The sequence below is a fragment of the Aythya ferina genome, assembly GCF_964211825.1.
Source record: "Aythya ferina genome assembly, chromosome: 6".
In the NCBI taxonomy this organism is placed as follows: Eukaryota; Metazoa; Chordata; class Aves; order Anseriformes; family Anatidae; genus Aythya; species Aythya ferina.
The window spans coordinates 13,981,128-14,006,969 of record NC_140303.1 but is presented as its reverse complement, the minus strand read 5'-3'; the positions used below and the strand labels follow the sequence as shown (position 1 = coordinate 14,006,969).

The window sequence follows — 25,842 nt, the reverse complement described above, 5'->3', positions numbered from 1 at the left end:
TACATTCTGTATCACGCTTCATTTGACTGTCTTAAGAGAAGCTTTGAAAGAAGTTTTAAACAGACACTTAAAGTTTGATGTTTATAATATATGAAGATAATTGTAAATTATACAGAAATCTAATATGCAAGAAGCAGGATGTCACTATTTGTCTTCCAAATTAGCAGTGACAGCCAAGTTCTTATTTGGCATACGACAACCTAGTGCCATCTTTCCTGGAAAGTAAACATGTAAAAATTCACATGAGGAACTCCCACATACACTATATTGCTTGTTCATTGCTTGCAGATGAAAAAAGAGCAACAAAGTTCAATCAATGGTGGTAAAGTTTATAATATACTCACCTTCCCCGGTAGACAAATTTCATTGGTTCTACTGCTAATGCAGTGGCTACTACATCATCTGCATTATGTCTGCGACCACTAACTGTCATTAGGCCATCCAATTTTCCTACCACAAACACCAAATAGTCCTGAAAAGAAGACAAGATTAGAAAAAGATAAGGAAAAACCTCCTGGCAATATGCCTGACTAAAACCAATGATATTCACAATACTGGTATGAGGTCACTGCCCTGACACAGAATTGTGCTCAGTGCATCTATGGTCACAAAGGAGCCAGCTCGCTGCCTACATGGGCTGCACAGCTCAAGGCATATACACTGACTTCCAGCATGGACTTGAAATAGTATCACCACAGCTGCCACCAGTCAAGAGGCAGTTGAAGACATGGGACAACTATAATGGAAAATAAATGAAAATACTGCTCCCTCAAGGGGTAGATGCTATTTTGTTTCACTCTGGCTTCGCTTCATCTGCAAGCTGTCATAGAAGCTCTTCTGTTCTGTTTCCCCACTGACAACCTATCCCCTCTTCATTGTGTACCAGATCAACTGGGGTGGGCATGTGTCATTCAGATGTGGGTGTCAGGAAAAAGTGAGGTCAAAACTGCTCATTCACACTTACAGGACCCACAAAGCCAAGTAATCCTGTTCTTGTAAAGGGTTGATCTGAAACAGGCACACCGGTGGCCGTCACTGGAATGGCCTAAAAGAACACAGAAGAAATACTCACACACACAGTACTAAGAAAACCAAAGTTAAAATACTTTCTGCCTCTGTTCACTGCAGCCAAAAAATTCAGCTGAAAAATTACTTGAAGACAACATTCACTATCACGTCAAGTATGAACAACAGCTTTTAGAATAATGAAGAACACACCAGTCCATCTAACTCAGGTGGTTTCCTTGCCTTTTTTTTTTTTTCTTCTACTGTTGCATTACATCAGGTATCTCACTGCTGTTCTCACTAGCTAACTATAGTGCTGAAAGCTAAGGTGTTTAAAGTTTTAAGATTAGGCAAAATGACGGAAAGAGGCTTATTTGAAAATGAAGACCATGGCCAGGATTTCTCTCACCTTTCTGCTAGAATTCCATACTTCAGCCAAGCCTCCAAATTTTTGCCCACTGCAATACTACTGCAAAACTACTACTTCCTCTCCTTTTTTGCCAGAACAGGGAAAAATTGAAATTAGGATACCAATGTGAGGAAAAATATGGGCAGAATAAATATCAAACTAACTTCTCTCTGTCCCAAGCTATGCACCAATAAATTGAAATATCTTCATGTAACTTTACGTAAGACTTAATGGAGATAAATTTAAATGCCAACATGGACACAATACTGTATTGCAGAATATAGAGGCAGCTGACTGACAGCTGATGGTCCGTTGTATTTTGGTTGTAAGAGAAGGAATTTCAAGTTCTGACAAGAAAAATGAAGGACACTGTATTTCACCATGGCTTTTTATTTTTTAAAAAAGGGGAAGTAATAAAAAATAAAAAGTGGAATAAATAAAAATGAATGAATGAATGAATGAATAAATAAATAAATAAATAAGTGGAAGAAAAGATATTATTTTCAAGAAGAAATACCAGAGTTACAACAACTGTACATTACACAGAGAAATACAAACCTCAAACACATTTTTGGTGATTCCAAGAAGGCCAAAATATGCCATTCCAGTTGCACCTGAATTCACACATATTTCTCCAACCTCATCAGCTTTACACAGATAAGGAGTCCCATCCACCTTCACGACACAAACATTTGCTAAAGGGAAAGGAAGAAAACAGAATCATAACATTGGTATATTTCAGCAACTGATACAGAAGTTACTTGGCTACTGGTAGACAAATAAAAATTTTAATATAATTTATCTAACAGCTACAGAAAAAACACAGCATGCAAGAGAACTCTCTTTCTGAAAGCCTGTGCAATATGATCTCCAAGACGAAAGATACAAGTTTGCAAATGCATTTTTTTTAACAGTGCTTCATAGCCTATGTATCAGATGCAACTGACTCCAAAACTGTAGCAATTGCTTTTCAATATGAAGGCAGGTAGTTTCTTCAAATTAAAGCTCATATGAAAATAAAGATGAAAAAGAAAAGATATTAAGTTACAGATATACCACACCTTTTATTCTATTATTACACGTTTGTTTTCATAGTATCATCCCTTAAGTTATGTGAGAAACACATTAGAAATGGCACGAAAATTAGGCCATTATAATTTCTCACTGCCAGGTCATGATTTTTCTGCATTATTTCCCATCCTCTTTTAAAGCAGTCTTCCATCTACCATCTTTCAGAGAGATGTCTCTTGCTGAACCTAATCCCATGACAATACATTATTTCTTTCCAAGCTTCAGTGTGATGACTTCATCTTCTGTGACAACTTTCTTCAAATCATTAAAAGTATTTCATTTCATAAAGGTCCTACTACTATTATCCTCCTGTTACTTAGAAGAAAACTAATTTTCTTCTGAAATCTCAGATCTTCCAACACTGACATTTTCTTATTTTTAATCATGCAAATACACACTTGTAAACCAAATATAACGCTGATCTTTGCTCTGGCCACTGGTTATATATCTGACTTCTGAAGTAACTGTTTTTTACAAGTTTCTCTGGCAGAAACCTTTTCTCTAGCAGACCCTTTGCTTATAGCGGTTGGGATTTGTCTCTTCCCATCACCAAAGTGAAAAGAAAAAGCACAATAAAGGAGAAGGCACAACAGAGCAACAAAGTTTATCTTAGCACTTACAGACAAGATTAAAAAGAAATCAAATGGGTCATCTTAGCCAATATGAAATAAACAGAACATTTGAAAAACAACACAAACTATGCCACAAATTAATTTTCTGCCCTTTCCCATTGTACCTGCTTCCAATCCAGATTATCAGAGTATTTTGCTGTCAAGTGTACTATATGTAAAAAGGAAAGATTTCTATCAGGACCCTTTGAATGTTTTGGACATGGAACATATGACAGATATGAAACCTAGATATGGCTGACAACAGCCATTATGAAGGAGTGTATTATTGCATTCCAATTTAGCCAGTCTTAACCGATACTACAGATAGCCCTTACTTTTACCATTGTTCAACCAGAACAAAAAGAAATCCTAAAGGGAACATAGAACATTTTATCCGAAACTAACACATGATACAGTTAGTTCTGCTGCAAGCATGGACCAAGTTGCTAGTTGATAAAGTGCTTAAGGACATTGTCAAGCCTCAGTGAAGTATTCAGTCCTCAACAACTTATATCTGAACAGGAAAGACAATAATTCACCCTACAAATAGACCAACCTCTAGATTATCTTGGTTTCATAAAAAATAGGTAATTTTTAGAACAACAGATGTTTATTAATAAAGAGTGTGGGACCCTGTGATATTAACCTTCGCTGACCAAAGAAGGAGACTGCATGGTCAATGACTGGTACAGGTCCAACTCCAAAGCAGAACAGGAGTTTCAGCTGCTGAAAATATGTGTGAACTACAAGGTTGGAAAGAACCACCAGTTCATAATTTAGTCATTCAGAAAAACTCATTAAAAACATTAGAAACTTTTAAAAAGGCAGTTCAAACCTTTGTCACAAATTGAAACAGACACTTTATTACCACAAGAAATAATAGTCTTCAACTCATTCACAAACACAGAGAGCACAGCCAATTAGCCTGCGGTTCTGAACTGATGCTCCATCCATGAAGCCCTAGGACAATCCTATCACCCTGATCAAGTCAAAAAAATACTTACCAGTAACCAATGTATGAAATAGGTAGTCTACACATACATTCTAACAGCAGGCATAGTTCTGCCTTGCCATGTGTTACTGCAAGGTTTTCCTTTTGCAGTACCTGTAGAGCCTGTACTTGGGCTTCTTTTTTTCCTGCTTCATGTGTGCTATACAAGAGAGCGCATCTACCACCATTTCAGTCTCTCAACAGCATCGCATCTGAAAAAGAATTAGAGAAGGGAAAGGTAGATGGGACAGGAATGTACATGTGGACTACACATCATGAAGAATACTGATTACTGGTAGGAAAACTTCCTTTCTTCAAATGAGTCCACATGTACATTCTTACAGATGGAGTCTCAGGAGTTAGCCCTGCCATGAGATTTCTGGCAGAGGATGAGAATCCTATTGTGCAAATAAATGACCAGACTGATACCCCTACTGAAGAGTGGACTTAGCTTTGAATATTTCAAGAACAGCACTACATGAATGTGAGAATTCTGGAGGTTTGCACAGCAGATCGCTAGAACAGAAAACTACTGCCACCAAAGATGCTTGATACGTGTTAGAAAGTGTTTTCATTCCATTTTCATGGTTTCATGGCAGAACCATATGCAACTGTTACAGTGTGCCAGTAGTGGAATGCCAGAATCTTCTTGTAGGGAGCAAGTCTTCCTGAAAGGCCTGGGGCCATGAAAATAAAAAGAGGGCCCTCCTAGCACTGCAGGTGTTACTTACAGCTTCTGTTATAGAGGCAGGAAACCTCAGGAAAAATAACAAAAAGCTAGGATAAAACACCTCTAAATGCCACTGTTGAAGGCACTCGCAGTTGTTCCAGAGAAACCTAATCCTTGAAGGAAACAGCATATGAGGCTGTTCAATAGAAGGACCTGAATATTTTCCCTGTCTTCTGGAAAGGGCATTAGGCATAAAGTAAGGTCACTCATAGACAAAGATGAACAAGACTCTAGACTCTAAAAGAGGTCATGCAAGTATCCAGAGCACAACATTTAAATTGGAAGAGAACATCTCATCATAAATGTACCCATCACCACAGATCTCCAAAAGTAGGTCTATAGTGGGAGGGTGTTGTGCTGTCACATGACAGTCTGAAGCCAAATGGAACACAGAACTGAGATGGAATACTGTTTCTTCACATTCACAATCTAAGGAATAAGACGAAAAGCATCATGAAATTGTCCTGTAATAGCTCCCTTCAAAAATCAGTAAGAGGCACTGAAATACAGGAACTAAATTTTTCTGCAATGAAGAAGCATCGTGATAACCACCAGAATCTGCACAAATGTTTGCTGAGACACAGACATCTACAAACTGAAGACAAAGGAAGCATCTTAACATCCTGTTCTTTTTACAGAAGCTTAAGATCTGGCTCCAACCCAAACTTCTCTGCTTGAATGTAAGAAAGTAACTGCTGCAGCACTTTTTCTATGAACCAGGTTTTGTATGATTAGGAGCTGTAGGGATATAGATGATCTGGATTGATAGGGTTATTCTACTGTCAAAGAAACAATGTGAGGAAAATTCCTGCAAAACAATGGAAATGGTAAAGAGCAGGGAGGCAAAATTGAGTCCCCCTGACCATCCACATCCTAGCATAAGATATTATAAGCTTCCAAGATGATAGGTGACATGCTGGTTGTATCCCAATTGATGGGAAAGTTGGATGCTGAAAACAGAAGACAGGTTTGATACTCTCACTACTATCTTTACCAGTCCAATTTGAAAAAAAAAAAAAAGGACTAAAGACCATTATGAGTCAAATACTGCTTCTTACCAAGGTTGGTTCCAAGACAGAAAGCATGCAAAATAGCCCAAGCTCATCAACAGGTGAGACGAAACATCATCCTTCCAGAAGCTACATAGGAGTTTTCAGGGAAATGCGTACTAGATTCTCTCCTACGAATTCCCATGCTATCTTTCATGCAGACATTTCTTTGTGGATGCTTGCACTTCCCCGGTGGCTCTTGTGATTGGCATTCATGGTAGATAATCAAAGTGAACAGCCAAGGCAACTGAAGAGAATATAGCATTGAGAGTGGCCTGTGGGTTAAACAGCAGCAACATAAGACATCACACTGGTGCTAAGGGGTCTGTCTTATTTGCTGATTAAGACACTGTAAGAAGGTGGACCCACAGTGTCTCAGAACGGATAGCAAGGTCTGCAGAAAAGGACAGCAGAAGTGGACACTTTATGTCCATGACCTTTTAAGAAGATGGCTCCTGTATAAAGCACACCAGGGATCTTCAAGGTACTGAAATCAAAACCATGTCGCTTGACTGAACAAGCCTCAGCAAGACTACTTGTTCTTGGCTAGGAGACTACTTTCATAGCACATTTCATAGAAATTAGAGAAAAGCCCAGCTTGGAAGGGACCTGAGATCTAGTCCAACCTTCATTTGCCCAAACGAAATTCAGGAATGTGAGCTCCTATGTTTTAAGATGTTTGAATGCCTAAGGCATATAGTGACTTCCAAGACCTTACAGAAGTATTCACTAAGTATGGAATACAGCTTTCAGGGACAGCATGACACTCAAATTAGGCTTTTGGTGAAAGCACTGCAATCTAAAGAAAGGGAAAAACAGGGAAAGATGAAGACTAGAGTAATTCAAAGTGGCAAGTGACAGGCAAGGAAATGGTGGTATGTTCTCTCCTGTGTGCCAAACACGAAGTGAGAAGGGACAGAGCACATCCTCCATGATACTACACAGGAAAAACCATAAAACTTACAAGGCAAGGCACAAGTATATCCAATACTAGAATGTACACGCCGACTCATTTGAAAGAATTCATTAAGTTCTTTAAGACAACAATTTCTTTTCATTTGGCATAAATCTTTAAACAACTGCTCGTTTTTGTTTTTAAAGAGACAGTCACAGGCAACAAAATTCTTAGATTATCACCTAGAAAGCACCCTCTTATCTATGTTCTGACTTAGAGAATGTAGAGACATTTCTGCTAAACTATACTTGACATGGAATTTTTATCATTCTGTCAAATTGAAATTAATCTGCCCTATAGACTAATAGCTTGATGCTGATGAGAGTTTTAAAACAGTTAATGAATTAAGTCACTTAACATCAGCTTAACCTACACATAGTTTTGCCACTTACTACTTCTTTTAAAATATCAATAGCCATCCACTACAAGTCATATCACTTCAAGGCATAAGACGGATACACACTTAACTATCCCTCTCATCAGACAAGTCACTCCATGTTTCTCACTGACATATAAAATCATGATAGTGATGCCAATTGTCTGTAAATGACATCTTAAAACATATCAGCTTAGAAGAGATCTCTGAATATTAACCAGCTTTCTTGGGCCTCTCTCCTCCCCAGAATGTTACCCCATGGGACTCTTTCAAGCCAATTCATGAAGAGGCCAAAGTCTCCTCTCCTTAAGTCCAGCATTGTGATCATGCTTCTTCCCTGCTCCTTCCTTTCATGATCTGGAATACTGCTATCTCATGATCACGTAGCCTTCAACTTTCACATCCCCAGTGATCTCCCCTCTCCTTTTTTGTGAGTATGAGGTACAGCAGAGCACCTCTCCTCAGTGACTCCTTTATCACTTGTGTCAGGAAGCTGTCATCACTGCACTCCAGGAACCTCCTGGTTTGTTTATGCCCTCCTGGGTTGTCCCTCCAGCAGGCATTAGGGTGTTTGAAGTCCCCATGAAAAGCAGAACCCATAGATTTGAGGATGCCATTGGTACAAGGCCTCATCCACTTCTTCCCAGTCAGGTGGCCTACAGTAGACACCCACTACAATGTCACTACAATCTGCTCTACCCTTACCCATAAGATCTTAGATGTCTCTTCATCCATCCCCAGGCAAACCTCCATGCACTCTTAACTATTCTATCACGTAAAGGGAAACAACTCCTCCTAATCTCACCAGCCTTTCCTTCCTAAAGAGCCTTCCACTGCAACCCTCCAGCCACGAGCATTCCTGTGTGACATGATTTAGGTGTTCCTGCTCCAGCAGGGCGATTGGACTAGATGATCTTTCAAGGTCCCTTCCAATCCCTAATATTCTGTGATTCTGTGATGAGAGCCATCTCACCATGTCTCTGTGATCCCAACACAACTGTAGACCTACAACTGTACATGTCTACTTCCTCATGTTTATTCTTCACGCTGCGTGCATTAGTGTAAATTCACTTCAGAGAGGCATCCCAGCATGCTGATTTCCCACAGTTTCAGTGTCACGGCTTTATTAAGAGGAAATACCAAAATTGCCACTTCCTGGATTTTTAAGTTATTATTGTTAATTGCATATCCAGCACCAGATAAAATATATTCTTCACAAATACTCTAGAGCAATTCAAAATGAGAGTCTGGCAGCAGCATACACACTCACTATTAGTTTCAAAGATGACAAATTTCTATGCTAACCTAAGTTTCTAGGCCATAAACAAACACTAAAAGGTGGGTAAAGCCACATCAGGACAAAGCTAGGTCTTGGAATGTTGGAGAGCTAAAGATAAAGATAAAAACAAAAAAGCAGCAATAAAAATAAAGCCTTCAAAAATAGTAAATTGCTGCCAGATATTGAACAATCTCTCTAAATCACACTGTGAAGGGCTGAGAGAAACAGAGCAGGTATCTTGGACTACACATGCTCCTGTGGTACACAAAAAGGCTTAGAGAACTGCTGCAGGGGCTGCTGAAGAAAAAGAACTGTCACAGCACACAGGGCAGCTGCAGCTCAGTATGAACACATGGACCACCACTAGGAGAAACAACTGCTGGATAAAACATAACATTTCCTACTAAGATTTAAGTTTTTTTTTTTTTTTTTTCCTGCTGTACTTGTTATTACATAGCTGTAAATCAGTCTGCACTAATGCTAACAAATGTACAAAATCACAACTCTGAAAACCAGTCAAATGCATCTGCTCACACCAAAACCTATAGTTGTTCAAGTTTATCATCAGTTAATTTCTACTGCAAACATTTAATAATTTAGTTGAGACAGTACTTAATACTGAAGTGTTCGGGTAATGTGTCAAAATGTAAGTCATACTACCTTGAAGATAATTCTCATTTACCAATTTCATTTGTTTCATCAGCATAAGCATAATAGAAAAGATAAATTACATGGAGTTTGCATAAACCTACATGAAATGTTTTCCTACCTCCAGGCATAATCTGACCAACATCCTGTACAGTTAAAATGGACAACTTCTCTTCTGTATCCACTCTTATCACACCAAAACTAAGACAATTCATAGATAACACTGCTTTTCCTGGAGGAGGCCCACCCAGTTCTGGAGGTCTGAAAAACAGAAAGTCAAATCAGAATGAACCAACTGACCAATGGGCTTAGGGTCATCAAAAACACAGTGCAATTCTGTCAGGTCTTTTAAGGCTAACCAAAATAATGGTCTTTCATCCTACACAAACAAGAGTTCAAGACTGGTAACGTATTTTACTAGATTAAAAAAACACTTAGATCAAAATGTCACATAGCTTCCTCCCACCCTAAAATGTTACAGAGAGGAGTTAGATCTATTACGGGCAAAGTATCAAGAATAAGTATTCAAAGGCTGTATCTTCTGTCCAACAGAAAAATTAGGAAGTGTTTGTAGGCTTGACAGTACTCTCTGAGATGTATTGGTTGAGGACTAACAACTCCATTTTGTGCAGTTGCTCACCTTTTGTGATGACACAGAACAGAAGAATCCAAGTGTTATATAAAAAAAAAATCTTTTTTTTTTTTATTTATTTATTGGGAAACGTCAGTTCCTGCAGCAGAGAAGATTCTCCAATATTTAGGGTTTTTTTTGTATCAAATTTTCTTGAAATGTGTTTTCCCCAAAAAAGTACATTTTGTTCAAAACCATGGCCCAAAAAATCCAGCATTCATGTGCCTATTCATAAGCAAAGCATGCTGTTTTCTCAGCACATCACTTTCTATCTCTAGAGATTGAATGGAATTTTCCAGGCCAATTATAATTATTATTGTTTTTCTTTGGCCCCTTATTACAAGACAAAATATGTAAGTCATTGATTAATTGAATTTTCAGTATCTTCTTCCTCCCAAGTAAGCAGAAATCTTGATTTTAGTGGCATTTCCTAAAGGTCTTATAGCAAACTCAGTGAGGATCAGACCCCGTTTTCCAAAACGCTTAAAAAATAGTATGGCTGACTACTTCTGGAAAATATAACATTTTAAATAAATAAGCAAATAAATAAATAAATAAACAAACGCACACACACATATATATATATATAAATCCCCACTTCCTTCAGTGAAGGTGAAACCTGCAAGCCTCAGACTTCCTCTGTCTAGGTCTTTGATCACCTTTGTGTATGTAGTTGTCTTTTTTTGACAATTACCTTAGCACCAGACACAATTCAATAGTCAAGAAATGTTTTCAGCCCAGTTCTCAGAAAAAATAAAATAAAATAAAGAATTACCTGCGAATAGCAACAGTTAGCGCCTCTGAGGAACTAGCACAGGGGCAGATTACTTCCGGTCTCAAACCTCTGGATTGAAATACATTCAGGAACGCATCACAAGAAGATATTGACCCTAAAAAGAACAGGCACACAATTGGAAACATTTCTGCCAAGTGCAGGAAAGCTTGATCTGCAGAATTTCAAAATCTATGTTTACCCTAAGCCCAGTCGTACAAAGACTGTATCCTTGCACAGAAACTACACACTTTCAAACTGCCTAAAGGACGCGGTAGCCTAGAATTAGATTCCAGATTTGAAGAAAAAAAAGTGTTTAACAAATTCACAGAACGAAATTCTGTGACACTTTGCATACTCAGAACAGATTTATGAAATTCTGCATAATTTTCCTGAGGCAACGATCCATAAAACTTCACATTATTGAAAGTCTGCCAATGATGCAGTTCTTAAATTCCTATACAAGTGTTTCTTTCAGATGCCACAGAATTACTCCTTAGTGATAGTTCAGGCTGGCAGCAATGACACTGCTGAGAGAAGCCTGAGGGCTATCAAAAGGGACTTCAGGGGACTGGGGTGGTTACTGGATGGAGTGGGTGCACAGGTGTGAGTTTACGTGGCAAGGTTTTGGTAGGGGGCCATAGGTGTGGCCTCTGTGAGAAGAATCCAGAAGCTGCCCCATGTTAGGTAAGGGCCCCGCTGATGGCCAGAACCGGGCCAGAAAGCCTATCTATGCATCTGTGAAAGCCTATTTAAGAAAGGGAAAAGAAAACTGCTGGGGAACAGCACCTGGGAGAGTGAGAGGAATGAGAAACAGCCTTGCAGACTCCAAGGTCAGTGAAGGAGGAGGGGGAGAGGTGCTCCAGGCGCTGGAGCAGAAGTTCGCCTGAGGCCTGTGGTGAGGAACATGGTGAAGCAGGCTGATCCCCTGCAGTCCATGGAGTACCATGGTGGGGCAGGGTTCCACACTGCAGCCCCTGGAGGAGACCCACAGTGGAGCAGGTGGACCTGCACTGACAGAAGCTGCTGCCTGTGGAAGACTCCTGCCAGAGCAGGCCCCAGGCTGGAGCTGCTGCCCTTGGGGGACCCAGGTTGGAGCAGAGTGCTCCTGATGGATGGACCCCGTGGTACAGACCCATATCTGGAGCAGTTCTTGAAGAGCTGCTGCCTGTGGGAAGCCCATCCAGGATCAGTTTAGGAAGGATGGCATGCTGTGGGAGGGAACCCACACTGGATCAAGGGAAGAGGGTGACTGAGAAGGAGTGACGGAGACAAAGTGCTATAGACTGACCCCCACACTGCTTGGGGGTGAGGGCAATGGTGAAACTGAAGTGCATCCACACCAATGCACACAGCATGGGTAACAAACAGGAAGAGCTGGAAGCCCTATGGGAATGTACAGAAATCAGACACATTGCAACTCAAAGACTTTTCCTACCTGCACTACATGAGCAACTACTTCAAAACTGACCTTATGATTTACTTTACATTTAAAAATCCTGTTTCAAATTACATTGCCAACTATTTTTTATGCAAAGAGTAACAGAATGTTTTCTGTGAAAGTTTCTCTCCGGTGTTCTTAGCAAAGAAATGCTGCTGTCTGCTTTTCTGAAGATGAACTGCTGAGCTCCTATAGTACAGAAACAGTGTTGTGATTTAGAACGTACTTCAGTTCACCTTGGATTGACAGCTCAGAAAATACACCTGTACTTACATGGATTAGCTCCATCTGCCACTATTAACATTCGTAAAGAGCTTAGACTGACATCTCTCTGATCCCTCTGAGCCAAAAGTGACCAGTGCATATCACGTGATTTTACTACTGCGACACGGGCTGAAAATTAAAAGAAGAAAATAATTATGGCATGTGTGCAGAACAAAATAAAGACAAAATTTATTAAATTATACAAATATTTTTGCGTATTTACATAAATTTATTAAACAAATTACAAACTACTACTATTTAACTACTGTGACCTGTCTCCAAATGGACTTGATTATAGAATTAAAATGCTTACTATAAATTCAATTAACAGGATGAGAAATAGTCATCATTAAAGATCTATCAGAATAAGCCATCGAAGTTGCTTATCAATCAATCCATCAGTACATTTAACACTGTACTTGCAGTACTTGATTGCTAAAGCTGAGGCATCACGGTGGCAAAGGAAGTCAGCTGGATAAAGCACCAGTGGCCTTGCCTACAGCAGACATCTTACACAGATTTTAATTTAATGTTGCCTGTTTTTTTTGTTGTTGTTGTTGTTGTTTTTGGTTTTGTTTTTAATAAATCATCAGAGAAGAGGTAGGTAAAGTAATAATACTTTAAGGTTACCTTTGTATGAGCAGACTTTCTGTATCCATGAAAGTGGATTAACCTTCATTAGCGCATAGGGAATACTGATGACATGCATCCTGTTCATAACACTCTGAGAAAAATATTAAAAAAAAGTTTCAAGTGGTTCAAAGACACATAATATATTTTTAACAAACACACCAATATCTTTTTTAAAAAACACAGCTACAGCATAACTCTCACGTTTCACTATCAGTGAAAATTATGTGTACAGTCAATAAAAGTTTAAGGTATATCTGTACAGTCTGTTAGTGAAAAGGGACTATTTTATTAATAAAAATATAAATAATTAAATATAGTTCTCAAACTGTAGTTTATGACTGCATTCTGATGCTAATGCACTACCCCAAAGAGAACCTTATTGCTACAGTTTCATTCATTCAAATACTTACTGTTAGTACTCCATGCCAAAGGCCAGCGTCTCTTTTGAAATCCAAGACATTTGTTAGTGTTTCAGCTGAAAACAAAGGAAAAAAATATCAGATTTAAAAAGCGGTATATAGGCTGCTTAATCTGAAAGTGTCTTATGTTACTTACTACAGTCATCTTAAAAGTACAATTATAGACTAGATTATTACAAAGAATTTAAGACCTAATTTTCAGTTTAATACCATTTCCACGTGTTTGTTACCTTTGCCAAAGGGCTATGCAGACTGTAACAATGCTTTTGATGCCAACTGCTGAAATTTTCAACTAAAAATTGTTTAGCTATATTTGAAAGAATTAAATTCTTGATTCTTAATTTCTTGAGAAATATCATGGCTGTACTAAATTTTCTTCTATGCTCTCTCTTCAAAAGCCTTATGTGATTCAAAACACAGAATCAAAGTTTGGCATAAAATCTAATCTGATTTTAGAAGGATGTCTTTTATTGATCAGGTGAAATTTGCTTACCACTGATGTAGGATGATTACACGTAAAAGAAATGGTTCTTCAAGGTATTTACTATTCTTGTTACATTTTCAGAAAATACAAGAAAATACACAGCTATTTCCCAATAAATAGAATACTTCAGCAAGCCAGTCACATACCCATTCATTCCCTGGGTGACTGAGAACTCTAAGGGCACATAAGTCATCCCAGCCATAAAATCATAAATGGAAAAGACCTCCAAGATCATTCGGTCTAACCACCACCCTACCACCAGGATCATCCACTAAGTCATGTCCCTAAGCACCACGTTCAACCTTTCCTTAAACACCTCCAGAGATGGTGACTCCGCCACCTCCCTCGTGAGCCTGTAATTAAAGAAATGAGCATCTTCTATAGCCCCGAATATTTTCAGCCTTCAGGAAAAGTGGAGTGCATATGTAAGTGTTGGCTGGTAGAAGGCTGTTGGCAGTTTCACAGAATCTTATGACAGATTTTGTATGATGCTCAGAGAGAGAATCTGAAGTATGAGAAAGTATCTAAAGCTTATTTAAAGTTCATTTAAGACAGTAAACATGATTTGGCAATGTAGTTTTCCTGGATAATCAAAGCTATGATCATCATTCTAAAGTTGTAGTTAACTTACCTTCTGAATAGCCACATGCCTGAGTCAATGCATGACAGTGTGCCAGCATGGAAGCATGAGATATAGTAATGCCCACTGTGCTCCCCTCTTTACTTGTTTTGTACTGAAAAGAGAAAGTTTACACACTCATTAGTTTAACAACAAAATAAAGAAAATTTAATGTAGTGAACTTAAAGGATATTTTATTATAAAAAGGTGATTTTTTTTTTTTTTTTTTTAATAATCAAAGAGCTATGTAAGAGATGCATTTATGTTCAGCAAATATTCTAATATCAAAGGAAACCTGACCATCTCTCTACCCCATTTAAACAAATTCTCCCAGGGATCCCAAAATGCCAGTATAACCACTCACACACCAGTTTTCCTGGTAACCTTGAGGAAAACACTCTTGTTCCACAATTATACATATTACAGTCATCTTTTTTGTAGCATCAGAAGATTAAAGGAATAAAATGTGCTGTGACATAAACAGGAATAGTGTAATAATAAGTTAGGCATATTATACTGGATCACCTCAATATAAGCAATCTCAGCACTGGCATCCCGTACTTGCGGATGCCAGTCCTTAGCTGGTTTTGCCAGATGTTTCCCATCAATCACAAACCAAATGAGACGAGGCCAACCTTCAAATGAAAAAAAAAAGAAAAAAGTTAGTATTATTATAATTCCAAAGTACTTTTTCCCCCCAGTATTCTGGGATAGCGACACGTAGCAAGTAAATGCTGCAGCATCACACCCCTGACAGGAAGAAGAAGCACTAAGTACTCTCTTTACAATTATGGCAGTTTGTCTTTATACATAAGCTAGAAGCATACAAGCAAAGTCAAAGAAGTGGCTTAACACCAACAATCAATATACACATCCTTTATCGTATAAAGAAATTTGAGTAGCTCAGAAACATACCTTTGAACGTAACTACCTCACCAGTCTGAGCTTTAGGAAGGCCTTTTTGACAAGCATCAGTGGTTAAAGCTAGTGTTACTCCACAACTGCCCAAAAGAAATCCAATTTGCTGGCTGCCTGCATCCTACAGAGAAACGAAGTTTTAGCAAACTTAGTAATAAATCACACTTTAGCACAGTTTACTGCAACTTTTCCATGTTTTGAAATTAAGACGAATGATATCACAGGAAAAGAAAATCCTAGGTCAAAAGATATTTTTTTTTTGTTAGCACTGAACTTTACACTCAAAATGCATCAACTTTTGCTTAGTGCCAACTAATTGGCAGTAGATCTGATAAACAATGGAAGCAAAACAATATTTGTGCGTGCTTCTCGAACCCTGCAGGTAAGTTCATATGTTCTGGCAAAACACAGAGATGGTGTTATGCTGCCTCTGAGTCCCGAGGCACTGAAGAACAGAGCCTGTAGCTTTTCAGGCCTGATTTCACACCTCTTCTAATAACTTCCAACATTTGAGGGATTATCCACGTATTTGCAAAACTGTGATATCTCTGCCTGTCTCTGTTCCCATTACATAGACTGGGAGCTGAAAATACCACATTTCTGTAGTATATTTTAAGAAATAATTTCACACATCTTTAAAAAAAAAATAAATCTACAAGTATACATCCTAAAATAGCTAACTTCTTTGCTTCATAGCTTTTTCTCCCTTCTCAAAATATTATACATTTTATGAACATATTAACATGTATTTACAGTTGGTAAACTACTGAGAAGCAGAGTAAGTAATTTAGCTGATGCATCATACTGCTTTCAAACATGCAGGGTTATAGGGATCCTACTTCATTTGTGAAGCCAAAAAAAATGAATATATTTTCCTACCTTTCTGGTTAGTGGAACTTCTATTGGGACAGGAATAAGTTCTGCCAGGAGACATCCATAAAAAGCCACCATAAACATAACTGGATCACTATTAGGAAATACAAGAGCTACCTACAAAAATATATTAAAAAACATGAAATGCTTTTTGTTGTTATTTGGAGGGGGATGTTTTTTTAAGTTTGCGGGAAAAAATTGTCATAACACTGCTGGGGTCACAAACTAGGAGCAGAAATTCTGCATGTTGTGATAATACAGTATTAAAAATCACAGTATTACAAAGCTTTCTTTAGCTAAAACTGTTCCACACTGTCTGTTTTATCCACGTAGACCAATCAAACAAACCTACCCGGTCTCCAGGCTTCAGTAGTGGTTCATTCCTAGTGGTTAGCTTGTTTAGCAGGGTATACGCTAACTTCAAGCTCCGACTCCACAGTTTGCCTAAAGATGATGCAGAAATCAAAGAAATAGAGCCTAAAATCACAGCTTTTAACTGGCAAATGTCGATGCTCTATATACACACAAGTTGGTTGTGTGAAAACAGAATTAGCGGTCACACAAGCATTCTGGAAAAGTAAACACTGCTTTTGCAAAAGCAATCACATCACAGAAACCTGCTGAGCTCATCTGCAGTATCAGTGCACACACACACACATGCATAGTCTGGTTGATATACACACATAGTCTGGTTGATATAACTTAAGTGTATTTCCAAAAAAACTAAGACAACTCCTTATTAAGGGTTCTTAGAGAAATCAAACTGCCTGGGATAAAAATAAAAATTCTAATTTGGCCAAAAAATAACTGAAATTTAAGAAACAAAGGGTACAAATAAATGCCATAATATCCATCTCTGTGAAATGGCAGTTCAGTGCTCAATAGTCATCTACACATCTACATCTTCAATAATTCAGAACAAAAAATGCATCCAAACTATTAAATACAAAGACAAAAACCTAATTACTTATTTGACACAGTACAGAAGACAATCTTCAATAATCCTCCAAAAAGAAGAGTATTTATTAAAACAAACTCTTCATAAAAAGTTGAGCAACAGCAAAACCCTTCCACTGTTAATGGCAAATCAAAGCATGTAGAACCCAGGGAGCCACACTGTAGCATGTATTTGGTACAGTTTTCTAGTATGGTGTCTTGGACTTGCATCCATTTTCTTCAGACCATGTAGCCAACCATCAGGTAATTTGTATTTGTCAATCTCAAACTTCCTCAATTCAACATTTTTTTTTGCTGTGTAACATATATGCAAGTTTATATATTATAAGTTATATATATATATGTATATTAAAAAAAAAAAGCACACACAACAAAAACACAAAACAGGTGCAGGACTCAAGTTCATCAAAATAAATACTATGGCTTTGTGACCTGCCCAGATAAGTTGGCAGAATCCAAGTACAGTTTAGAACTTGGCTTCTTTTTATTTTTATGTTTGTTCATTTTGTTTTTTAAACATACAACTAAACATGATCTTCTAAACAGTTTTCACTTTCTTAACGTTCCTGTGCAAGGTAATGAAACGAATGCACCTACTCAATTATATTTTCCCTAAGCATACTTCACCTGCAAGAACTCAAACAAGAAAATGTAATATTCCAACATACTGCGTGATTAAATGTAAGCAACATGCTGCAGAGTTAGCTACCCTGAGGGATAAGATTACCTTCAAAAAACCCCCACAATTACTGTAATTTTTCTAATTCACTGATACAGTCAAGTCTCACTTCCCTCAATAATATCCTGAAGTACAAGTTTTCTCTATAAGGATATGCAAGAACATACATGCACACTGAAGCATTCTGTCTACTTTGGGAATCTTAAGAGTCCATTAGTAGTCATCTGCTACTTTCTCCTATTTTACATCAGTCTCTTTTTAGCTTTCTTTTGCAGATTTTTTTAAGCAAAATTGTTTGAAATTTATAAATAGCCACTTGTAAAGAACTGATGTGATTATTTTGCCTTTGTTAACTTTCAAAATTCTTTTTCATATACAATGAACTTTTAACTTCTATTTGAGTAGAAATCTCAAATGATCTGTCCTGAACAGTCAGTCCCTCCTAAGTAAAGCCAATTGTTCATTTCACAATGAACACCTAATTCTTTCTTACAGTTTTCACCAATACCTACCATAGGTAAGTGTATAAATAGCTTTCCCAGTTGTATCCAAAGCAGTCAGACATGGGGATTTCGGCTGTGTAGTTCCCCAGCGCTGCAGGGCAGCCAGCAGAGAAGGTGGCCAGTTGGTTACCACACCTAAGGGTTCACCTTTAAGAACACTCATCTGATTTCCTTCAGGCTTTGGTTGATTTGGGTCAGGCTGTTGCACTAAAACCAGAGAACAGTAAAGTGGCAGAATGTCAATCTTTATCAAAAGTGCACATTACACTTAAAAGGTAATTCTATGAACTATTCTCATCCCTCCTCAGAGCTATCACTGCTTTTACCCTGCTTTATGATGATGCCATGCTAATCATCTGTTGGCTTCACAAAAAGTAATTACCACCATTTTGTAGTTCTGATTCCACATTGTTCAAAGAAGCTGGCCACAGAACAGAATTTGAATCCTGAGTTCACTTTTTCTCTACTATGGGAGGATATTATTTTCTTCTGTTTGTTCTAACATCTGTTTAAATGAAAGCCTACACCAAGTCAAGAATCATCATCAGAAAGAATGCCTTCAGTGCCAATTGAACAAGTGTTCTCACTGTGAAGAAAGACAGTAAAGGCAAAAGCTGGAACATGAGAAATTCCAACCAGGTATACAGAAACCCTTTTTTCTGCTTTGAAGCTGGTCAAACACTGGTACAGCATCCAGACAGGCCATGGAATTTCTGTCTTAGGAGATACTCAGAACTTAACTAGACAAAGCTCTGAGCAGCCTGACCTACTGTCCTGGTTTCAGTTAGAACAGAGTTAATTTTCTTCCTAGTAGCTGGTAGAATGCTATGTTTTGGCTTAGGATGAGAAGAGTGCTGATAGCACCCCGATGTTTTAATTGTTGCAGAGCAGTGCTTATACCAAGCCAAGGACTTCTCAGCTCTGTCCTGCCAATGGGCAGGCTGGGGGTGCAGCAAGAGCTGGGAGGGGACAGACCCAGGACAGGTGACCCAAACTAGCCAAAGGGGTATTCCATACCATCTGACATCATGCTAAACAATATATAGGGGTGGCTAGCCGGGGGGAGGGGGCTGGACTGCTCGGGGTTAGGCTGGGCATTGGTCAGCGGGTGGTGAGCAATTGCATTGTGCATCACTTGTTTGTACACATTATTAGTAGTAGTACTATTATCATCATTGTACTATTATTAATATTGTTATTATTATTATTGTTATTATTATTTTCCTGTCTTATTAAACTGTCTTTATCTCAACTCACGGGCTTCACTTTCCATTTCTTTCCCTTGTCCCAGAGAGGGAGGGGGGAGGGTGAGCGAACGGCTGTGTGGTGTTCAGCTGCTGGCTGGGTTAAACCACAACACCTACTCAGACCTGCTTTGAACAGCAGGTTGGTCAGAGGCTTCCAGAGGTCCATCCTGTGATCAGTTACACTTTGGTTATGCCTTGATTTACTCCAGTGAGTACCCACTACAAATTCACTGATTACTGTAAGACTAGGTATAAAATGTCTGCAGCAAAAAGTGACTGCATGCCCATCACCAAACATGATATAATTTCTGAATCTCCCAGTGTAGTTCTTAACAAAGGTGTGAATAGAAATTCTCCAAATATATGTAAATCACTGGCTCTAGTATTCACCAGCTCATCACACTGGTCCAAACTGAGCTGAATCAGAAGATTCAGAGACAGAAAGATTAGAGACAGATTAGAGACAGAAGATTAGAGACAGAAAGGTCACATGATATCATAATTCTATCACTTTTTTTTGGGGTGGGGGGGAAGAAAGAAAGAAAACAATACTTGCTAAGACATAACAGTTCTTTCTTGAATTGATTACACAAAGAGTGAAATTTTTATTTAAAAGAAAACTAACCTTCTAGCAGTTCTTCAAAATCATCAACAAAAAACTCTTTCAAAGGTGGGCGCTTTGGTCTTTTCAAGGTATTTAGAAGCTGCTGGATTTTAGAGGACACCCTGCTATTCACTGGGACACCTGTCAAGCAGAAAAGATGCATTACTTACCATGTATTAATACACATACAATAAAATATAGCTTCCACACTGCTGACAACATCACTCGAAGCTCAGTATAGTTTTCAGATGGAAGAGTTATTCAAAATGAGTAGCTCGTTTGGGAAAAAAAAAATAATAAAAAAAAAAGCTTTAATAAATAACAGTTTCAAACACAGATTTATTTGTTTGTATTCGGCTTACGTAGCAAGGTTTTGGTAGCAGAGGGGCTATGGGGGTTGGCATATGTGAAAAGAGTCCAGGAACTGCCCTGTGTTAGAATAAAAACAGCTCTGGTTGATTCCAAAAGGGACCCACCACTGGCCAGAGCTGAGCCAACAAGCAAGGTGTTTTTAGTTTGCTTTTTGTTTCTCACTGCTCTAGTTTGCTAGTGATAAGCAATAAATTAATCTCCCTATGCTGAGTCTGTTTTGCCTGTGACAGTAATTGGTGAGTGCTCTCCCTACCTTTATCTCAACCCTTGAGACTATTTTCATGGTATTTTATCCCACTGTTCCTTTCAGGAGGAGGAGTGAGAGAGTGGTGTTGTGAAGTTTAGCTAGGCATCGGTGTAAAATCACCACAGTCCTTTAAAACAATGCTGTTTCCTAGCTGTCTGACTGATACATATACATTCTCATACTTTAATCTACATTTTACATTCAGTCAGTACTGGAAGTGTGAAAATTGAATAAAGATAGCTATGGAAAAAATAAGTGAATCTTTCAATATTTTCTACTGCTAGCAAACAATAACCACAACACAAAACCATGTTGTATGCTGATTTTCATTTGTGTATGTTATATTCTTATTTATAATTCAATAGCATTTAACAACGCGTGTTTGTTTACATTTACAGTTTTGAGACAATACATATTTAAAATGTGAGATTAAAGGGCTTTTGTTGTCTTTTACTATAAAAATATACTGAAACAGTGACATGGATTCCACTTGGTTCCCAGTGGCAGAGCAAAGGAAATGCAAAACAGCTTCCTTTCCTTTTGCAGTCTGACATATACAGCATAGTACTGCAGAGCTTTGGAGGGGTTATGACACACAATGTTATCCATCTGCTTATTCAGAAAAAGGGACATAGATGGAAAGGTGGGAGATTTATAATACAATCACCATCTGCAGTTTCCAAAATGCTGCTGTTGTAGCCTCTGGGAACTCCTCGTACTGATGCCAGTTGTGGTCGCTCATGATGCAAGTGTTCCACCAAACCAGTGGTTACATCAGGAGGTGCAGAGTGGTTATCTGTAGAAATGTAAGAACGACATGGGAACTCATCAGTCACATTAAGACTCAATACATCCAAAGTTGTTTGTTACAGCCTTCTTGCTATTCCTCACATGTTTTGTGCACCGCTGCTCACAACAGAAAAAGCACTGGGTTTTCTGAGGCATGATGTGGTATGGCCTGACATGACAAGCTGTTTAATTCCAACGGTGTGTGATACAAGCAGTTAATATTTAAATGTTTTATAATGTACATTTACATAGGGAAAACAGGGCAATTCTCAAATTCTCATATACTCAAGGGGCTTGAGAAGCACCTTATAACAACCTTGAGGCAAAAACCTGTATTGCTTGGAACTGCATCGCGTTTCTGTACTACTAAAGAATGCTAGCGAGTACTGTCATCCCAAAATTGTGACCTATTTTATGGAATGATTTTCTGCACAATCACAGGTTAAGATAGTTAATTATTTGGAAGAAGTGTTCAAATAAGGAACACCTGAAGTACTATTATCAAGAACTAGAGGCCTGAAATGTTCAGAATCCTAATGAATAAGAATAGAACTGTAACAGGAAAAAGCTTATGAACACAATGCTGCTGGACACAACGGTGCTGGAAGAACTGGATGCAGTCATACAGCTTGCTAGTGACAGAACCCTCAAAGAACCTTTGTATGGCACAAATTCTGCAGTAAGAACCCTAGGGAGATAACCTAGGTAGATAAAGGCTATGCTGGGAAATATATGTATTAACCCACTCTTTTTGAGGAAGTGATTAGCGCTAACATAAAAAGTATTTCTAGCTCTGTTCACAGTTTTCCAGAGCTTAATACAAACCACCAATACAGCTCTAAGCAGTTTTAGTGGCATCACCAGAAAATGTTAAATCCATTCTTATACTTTGCAGCCATCATCACTGCAATGACAATTGTTGTATTAGGGAGATCTGCCTTGCCAGGTACTAAGCAAGGACCATAAATTTCTTTCCTATGGGTAAAGATACAAGAAGGACAAAATATCACTTGATCGGACAAAGGTGGGAGTTAAAACCAGTAACAAGAAAACATGGCAACATAGCTAAGCCACAACACTTTATCAGTGGAAATCCCCAAAATACCATTCTGCATATAATATGTCATAACCACTAATCATTAAGGTGACTCAGAGCATAAATCTATTCCATGCACTTGACATCATATGCATATGGATACAAATAATCAAGAAAGAGAACAATAGACACACACACAACGCGACTTGGTGCACTTGGATCAGAAGCTGAAATGATAAAAGGATACGGGTTTTGCCATGCACTTTCCTGTTGGGCAAAAAGCCATCTTCCATCCGCATACTCAAAATGGATTTTTGAAACATAAAAGCTCTGCAACTAGATGCACAGAGAGTAACACAAGGAAGAAGCTATTTGGGAACAGTTACAGAAGTTCTGTGTACTTGTGAACTGTTCAAAGAAATCACACAAGAAAATGAAAATTCTTGGAAAGCAAACAAAAAACAATGATCCCAAATGAAAACACATAAAGTAACTATATATGGAGGTGCTGCTCTACAGAATTCAGGTATGTCACAAGCATCTCAGAGCCAAGTTTCATGCAAATCGATGCCCCTAATCACAGAAAGAAAATGCCAGGGGTGCTTATAAACAACAGCTCTGTTGTCCACAGCTACTTTATCCTACACACAACAGAGAACAGAGCCTTTCTCACAATTCTGCCCTGAGAAGGCAAAATTATGTGTGTGAAAGGAGTAATTTCAATTTGCAGGATTTATGCTCAGATGAAAATTACATTAGCCTCATTAATTATTTAGGCATTTTATTCATATACACCCATAAAAACCCATGAAATTAATCTGTATCATCTAGAGATACTGTGACAAAGTACATAAAGAGAAAAGCCGGTAAAGCATCTGTGAACAGACTTGTAACTCGGGGACTAAAGATAATTAGATTTAAACTGAAGTACATGTACATTTCAATTACTGATTAGAAGACACAGAGATAAATGTAAAGGAAGGCAGTAGCCCAAGAAAAAAAGAAGTATGATGTACAATACAGAAATCTAAAAGCTAGACATCAGTCAGAAAGTGATCTCTAAGGAAGAACCTTATACTGAAGATTCAAAGACTTTAGAAAAGTTCTGACCTAATGTGATGGTTTTACTCAGGTGGGAAGCCGAGCTTCAACTTGAGTGAGTCCAGAGGAGGCCATGAGGATGATCAGAGGGCTGGAACACCTCTCCTAACACCTCTCCTACGAAGACTAAGAAGAAAGGCTGAGAGAGCTGGGTTTGTTCAGCCTGGAAAACAGAAGGCTCTGGGGAGACCTTATAGTGGCCTTCCAGTTCCTAAAGGGGGTCCACAGGAAAGCTGGGGAGGGACTCTTTCATGGAATGTGGTGACAGGACAAGGAGTAATGGCTTTAAACTAAAAAAAACCTATAGGTTTAGATTAGATACTCAGAAGAAATTCTTTACTGGGTGTGGTGAGGCACTGGAACAGACTGCCCGAAGAAGATGTGGATGCCCCAGCCCTGGAAATGCTCAAGGACAGGTTGGATGGGGCTTGGAGCAACCTGGTCTAGTGGAAGGTGTCCCTGCCCATGGCAGGGAGGGGAGCGAGTGTGGTGTGGTGCGTGTGGAACTGAATGGTCTTTAAAGACCCTTCCAACCCAAACCATTCTATGAATCTGTGTAGTATTTAGATTTTCTAATTATGTTGAAAAAAAGATAAATTATTTGAAATAAAATGTTTTTACTGCACCACTAAGTTCCTTCCTGTACCTCCTGTACCTTTACATTACTGTGCATCTGTTGCACACACAGAAACCCACTGTCATTCTTCACTACAGAGTGTACAAAAACATTATAAAAATCATTTCCACAGTGCAAAAGATGGCCTTTCTCCCTCCCTACCAAATATTTCACAGGCATAAGACTAATGCTCTGCATTTAGGAAAAAAAAAAAAAAAAAAAAAAAGGTAACATGAAGTTCCAGACCTTCAGTGTTACAGAGACTGAGAAAAAACTCACATTTACATTTTGGCTTAACAGTACTTCTATGTTTTCACTCTAATCCCACAATACAGGACAAATTTTATCATTACAAACTTTAATTAAAAGAAAATCATGTTTTAGCTTGAAATTTAGCGTTGTTAGTACCTCTAATTTCATAAAATTCCAAAAGATTCTGGATGTTTCTCTTGTTTTTTGGATGTTTACCAATCAAGTCACCTTTGAAATCCATCGATATTCTCTAGCTTAAATACACATAGATCAGAAAGCATGCACCAAGAATATCATCCTTTTGAAATTCCACTTTTTAGACAACTACAAATTTAACTTCTGCTTCCTGATAAATTAAGCATTTTATCAAGAGAATGAATGTTCAGATCTTGTGAAAAACTGGTTTGGTTTAAATTAAAATACACATATATCATGCGTACCTGGGTCTGTGGATTGTACATTTTAAGGCTATTTGTGGATGTCTCCTTGTGAAGTACAGCATTCATACCTGACTTTTGCATTTAGCTCTGCTTTGGGATTTTCAATTCCATTTTATTGCAACCACACAGGCAGTTCTTTACTGACCTAGCTGGGTGTGTGCCATGAGATCTGCAAGCACAGTGGCAGCAGCGGTGGCAGTAGCAGTATTGGAAGCAGCAGCAGGTTTCCCTCCTGGATGAGATGAGGTGGAGGATGCAGAGGATGAGGTGGACGAGCCCTGAATAACACGGTTAAGCCAGGGCTCTACGTTGGAATGGCTCTGGAACGGAGTGGAGGTGATCCGCCCTTGCCGACGTAACGAGCCCTCATCTTCTGATGCTGACGATGTGTCTGTGATTAAAATAACGATGACAGGCATGTAATGTAGGAATGACCCAACAGACAGGAACATGAAGTATTTCCATGTTCTTCGCATAGTGTTCTCATGTGCTACACATGAGATGCGTGTATTAAAGCTAATGGTATATTCGCATGCACAAATTCTGCTTATTGCCATTTTCAGCGTAATGTGACAACTTATACATGTTATAACAAGAAAACACATGAAGGAAAGTTTCATTTAACTCCTGTATTTGGAAGGACATAATGCTTGAAAAAACCTTCTACCTAAGCTACCTAGTGTACTTACTAACCATGCCAAGTGAGCATACCACGCTTATGGAATATTTATGTTCTAAACAGATAAAGTGAAACTTCATCCAAACTGAAAAAACACGTTGGGTATTTTTAATGTTTAGATTCTTCTGACTTCTTTCAACTA

At 38.4% G+C, this 25,842-nt stretch overlaps 1 protein-coding gene across 10 annotated transcripts in view; it reads right to left on the bottom strand.

Annotated features, from left to right (window-relative positions):
• The window catches only part of DIP2A (disco interacting protein 2 homolog A), a 114,045-nt gene that overhangs the window by 38,849 nt on the left and 49,354 nt on the right, over positions 1-25,842 (bottom strand). For all 10 annotated transcript variants that reach the window (XM_084524339.1, XM_084524343.1, XM_084524341.1 and 7 more), the window contains exons 5-21: positions 25,167-25,412; positions 21,455-21,583; positions 20,190-20,309; positions 18,327-18,524; positions 16,531-16,622; positions 16,185-16,295; positions 15,303-15,426; positions 14,913-15,022; positions 14,400-14,502; positions 13,276-13,340; positions 12,863-12,956; positions 12,242-12,361; positions 10,531-10,645; positions 9,246-9,385; positions 1,973-2,109; positions 965-1,045; positions 345-472 (exon numbers count right to left, since the gene is read on the bottom strand). In XM_084524339.1, the coding sequence (XP_084380465.1) occupies positions 345-472; positions 965-1,045; positions 1,973-2,109; positions 9,246-9,385; positions 10,531-10,645; positions 12,242-12,361; positions 12,863-12,956; positions 13,276-13,340; positions 14,400-14,502; positions 14,913-15,022; positions 15,303-15,426; positions 16,185-16,295; positions 16,531-16,622; positions 18,327-18,524; positions 20,190-20,309; positions 21,455-21,583; positions 25,167-25,412 (2,113 nt within the window). The remainder of the gene's footprint in view (positions 1-344; positions 473-964; positions 1,046-1,972; positions 2,110-9,245; positions 9,386-10,530; positions 10,646-12,241; positions 12,362-12,862; positions 12,957-13,275; positions 13,341-14,399; positions 14,503-14,912; positions 15,023-15,302; positions 15,427-16,184; positions 16,296-16,530; positions 16,623-18,326; positions 18,525-20,189; positions 20,310-21,454; positions 21,584-25,166; positions 25,413-25,842) is intronic.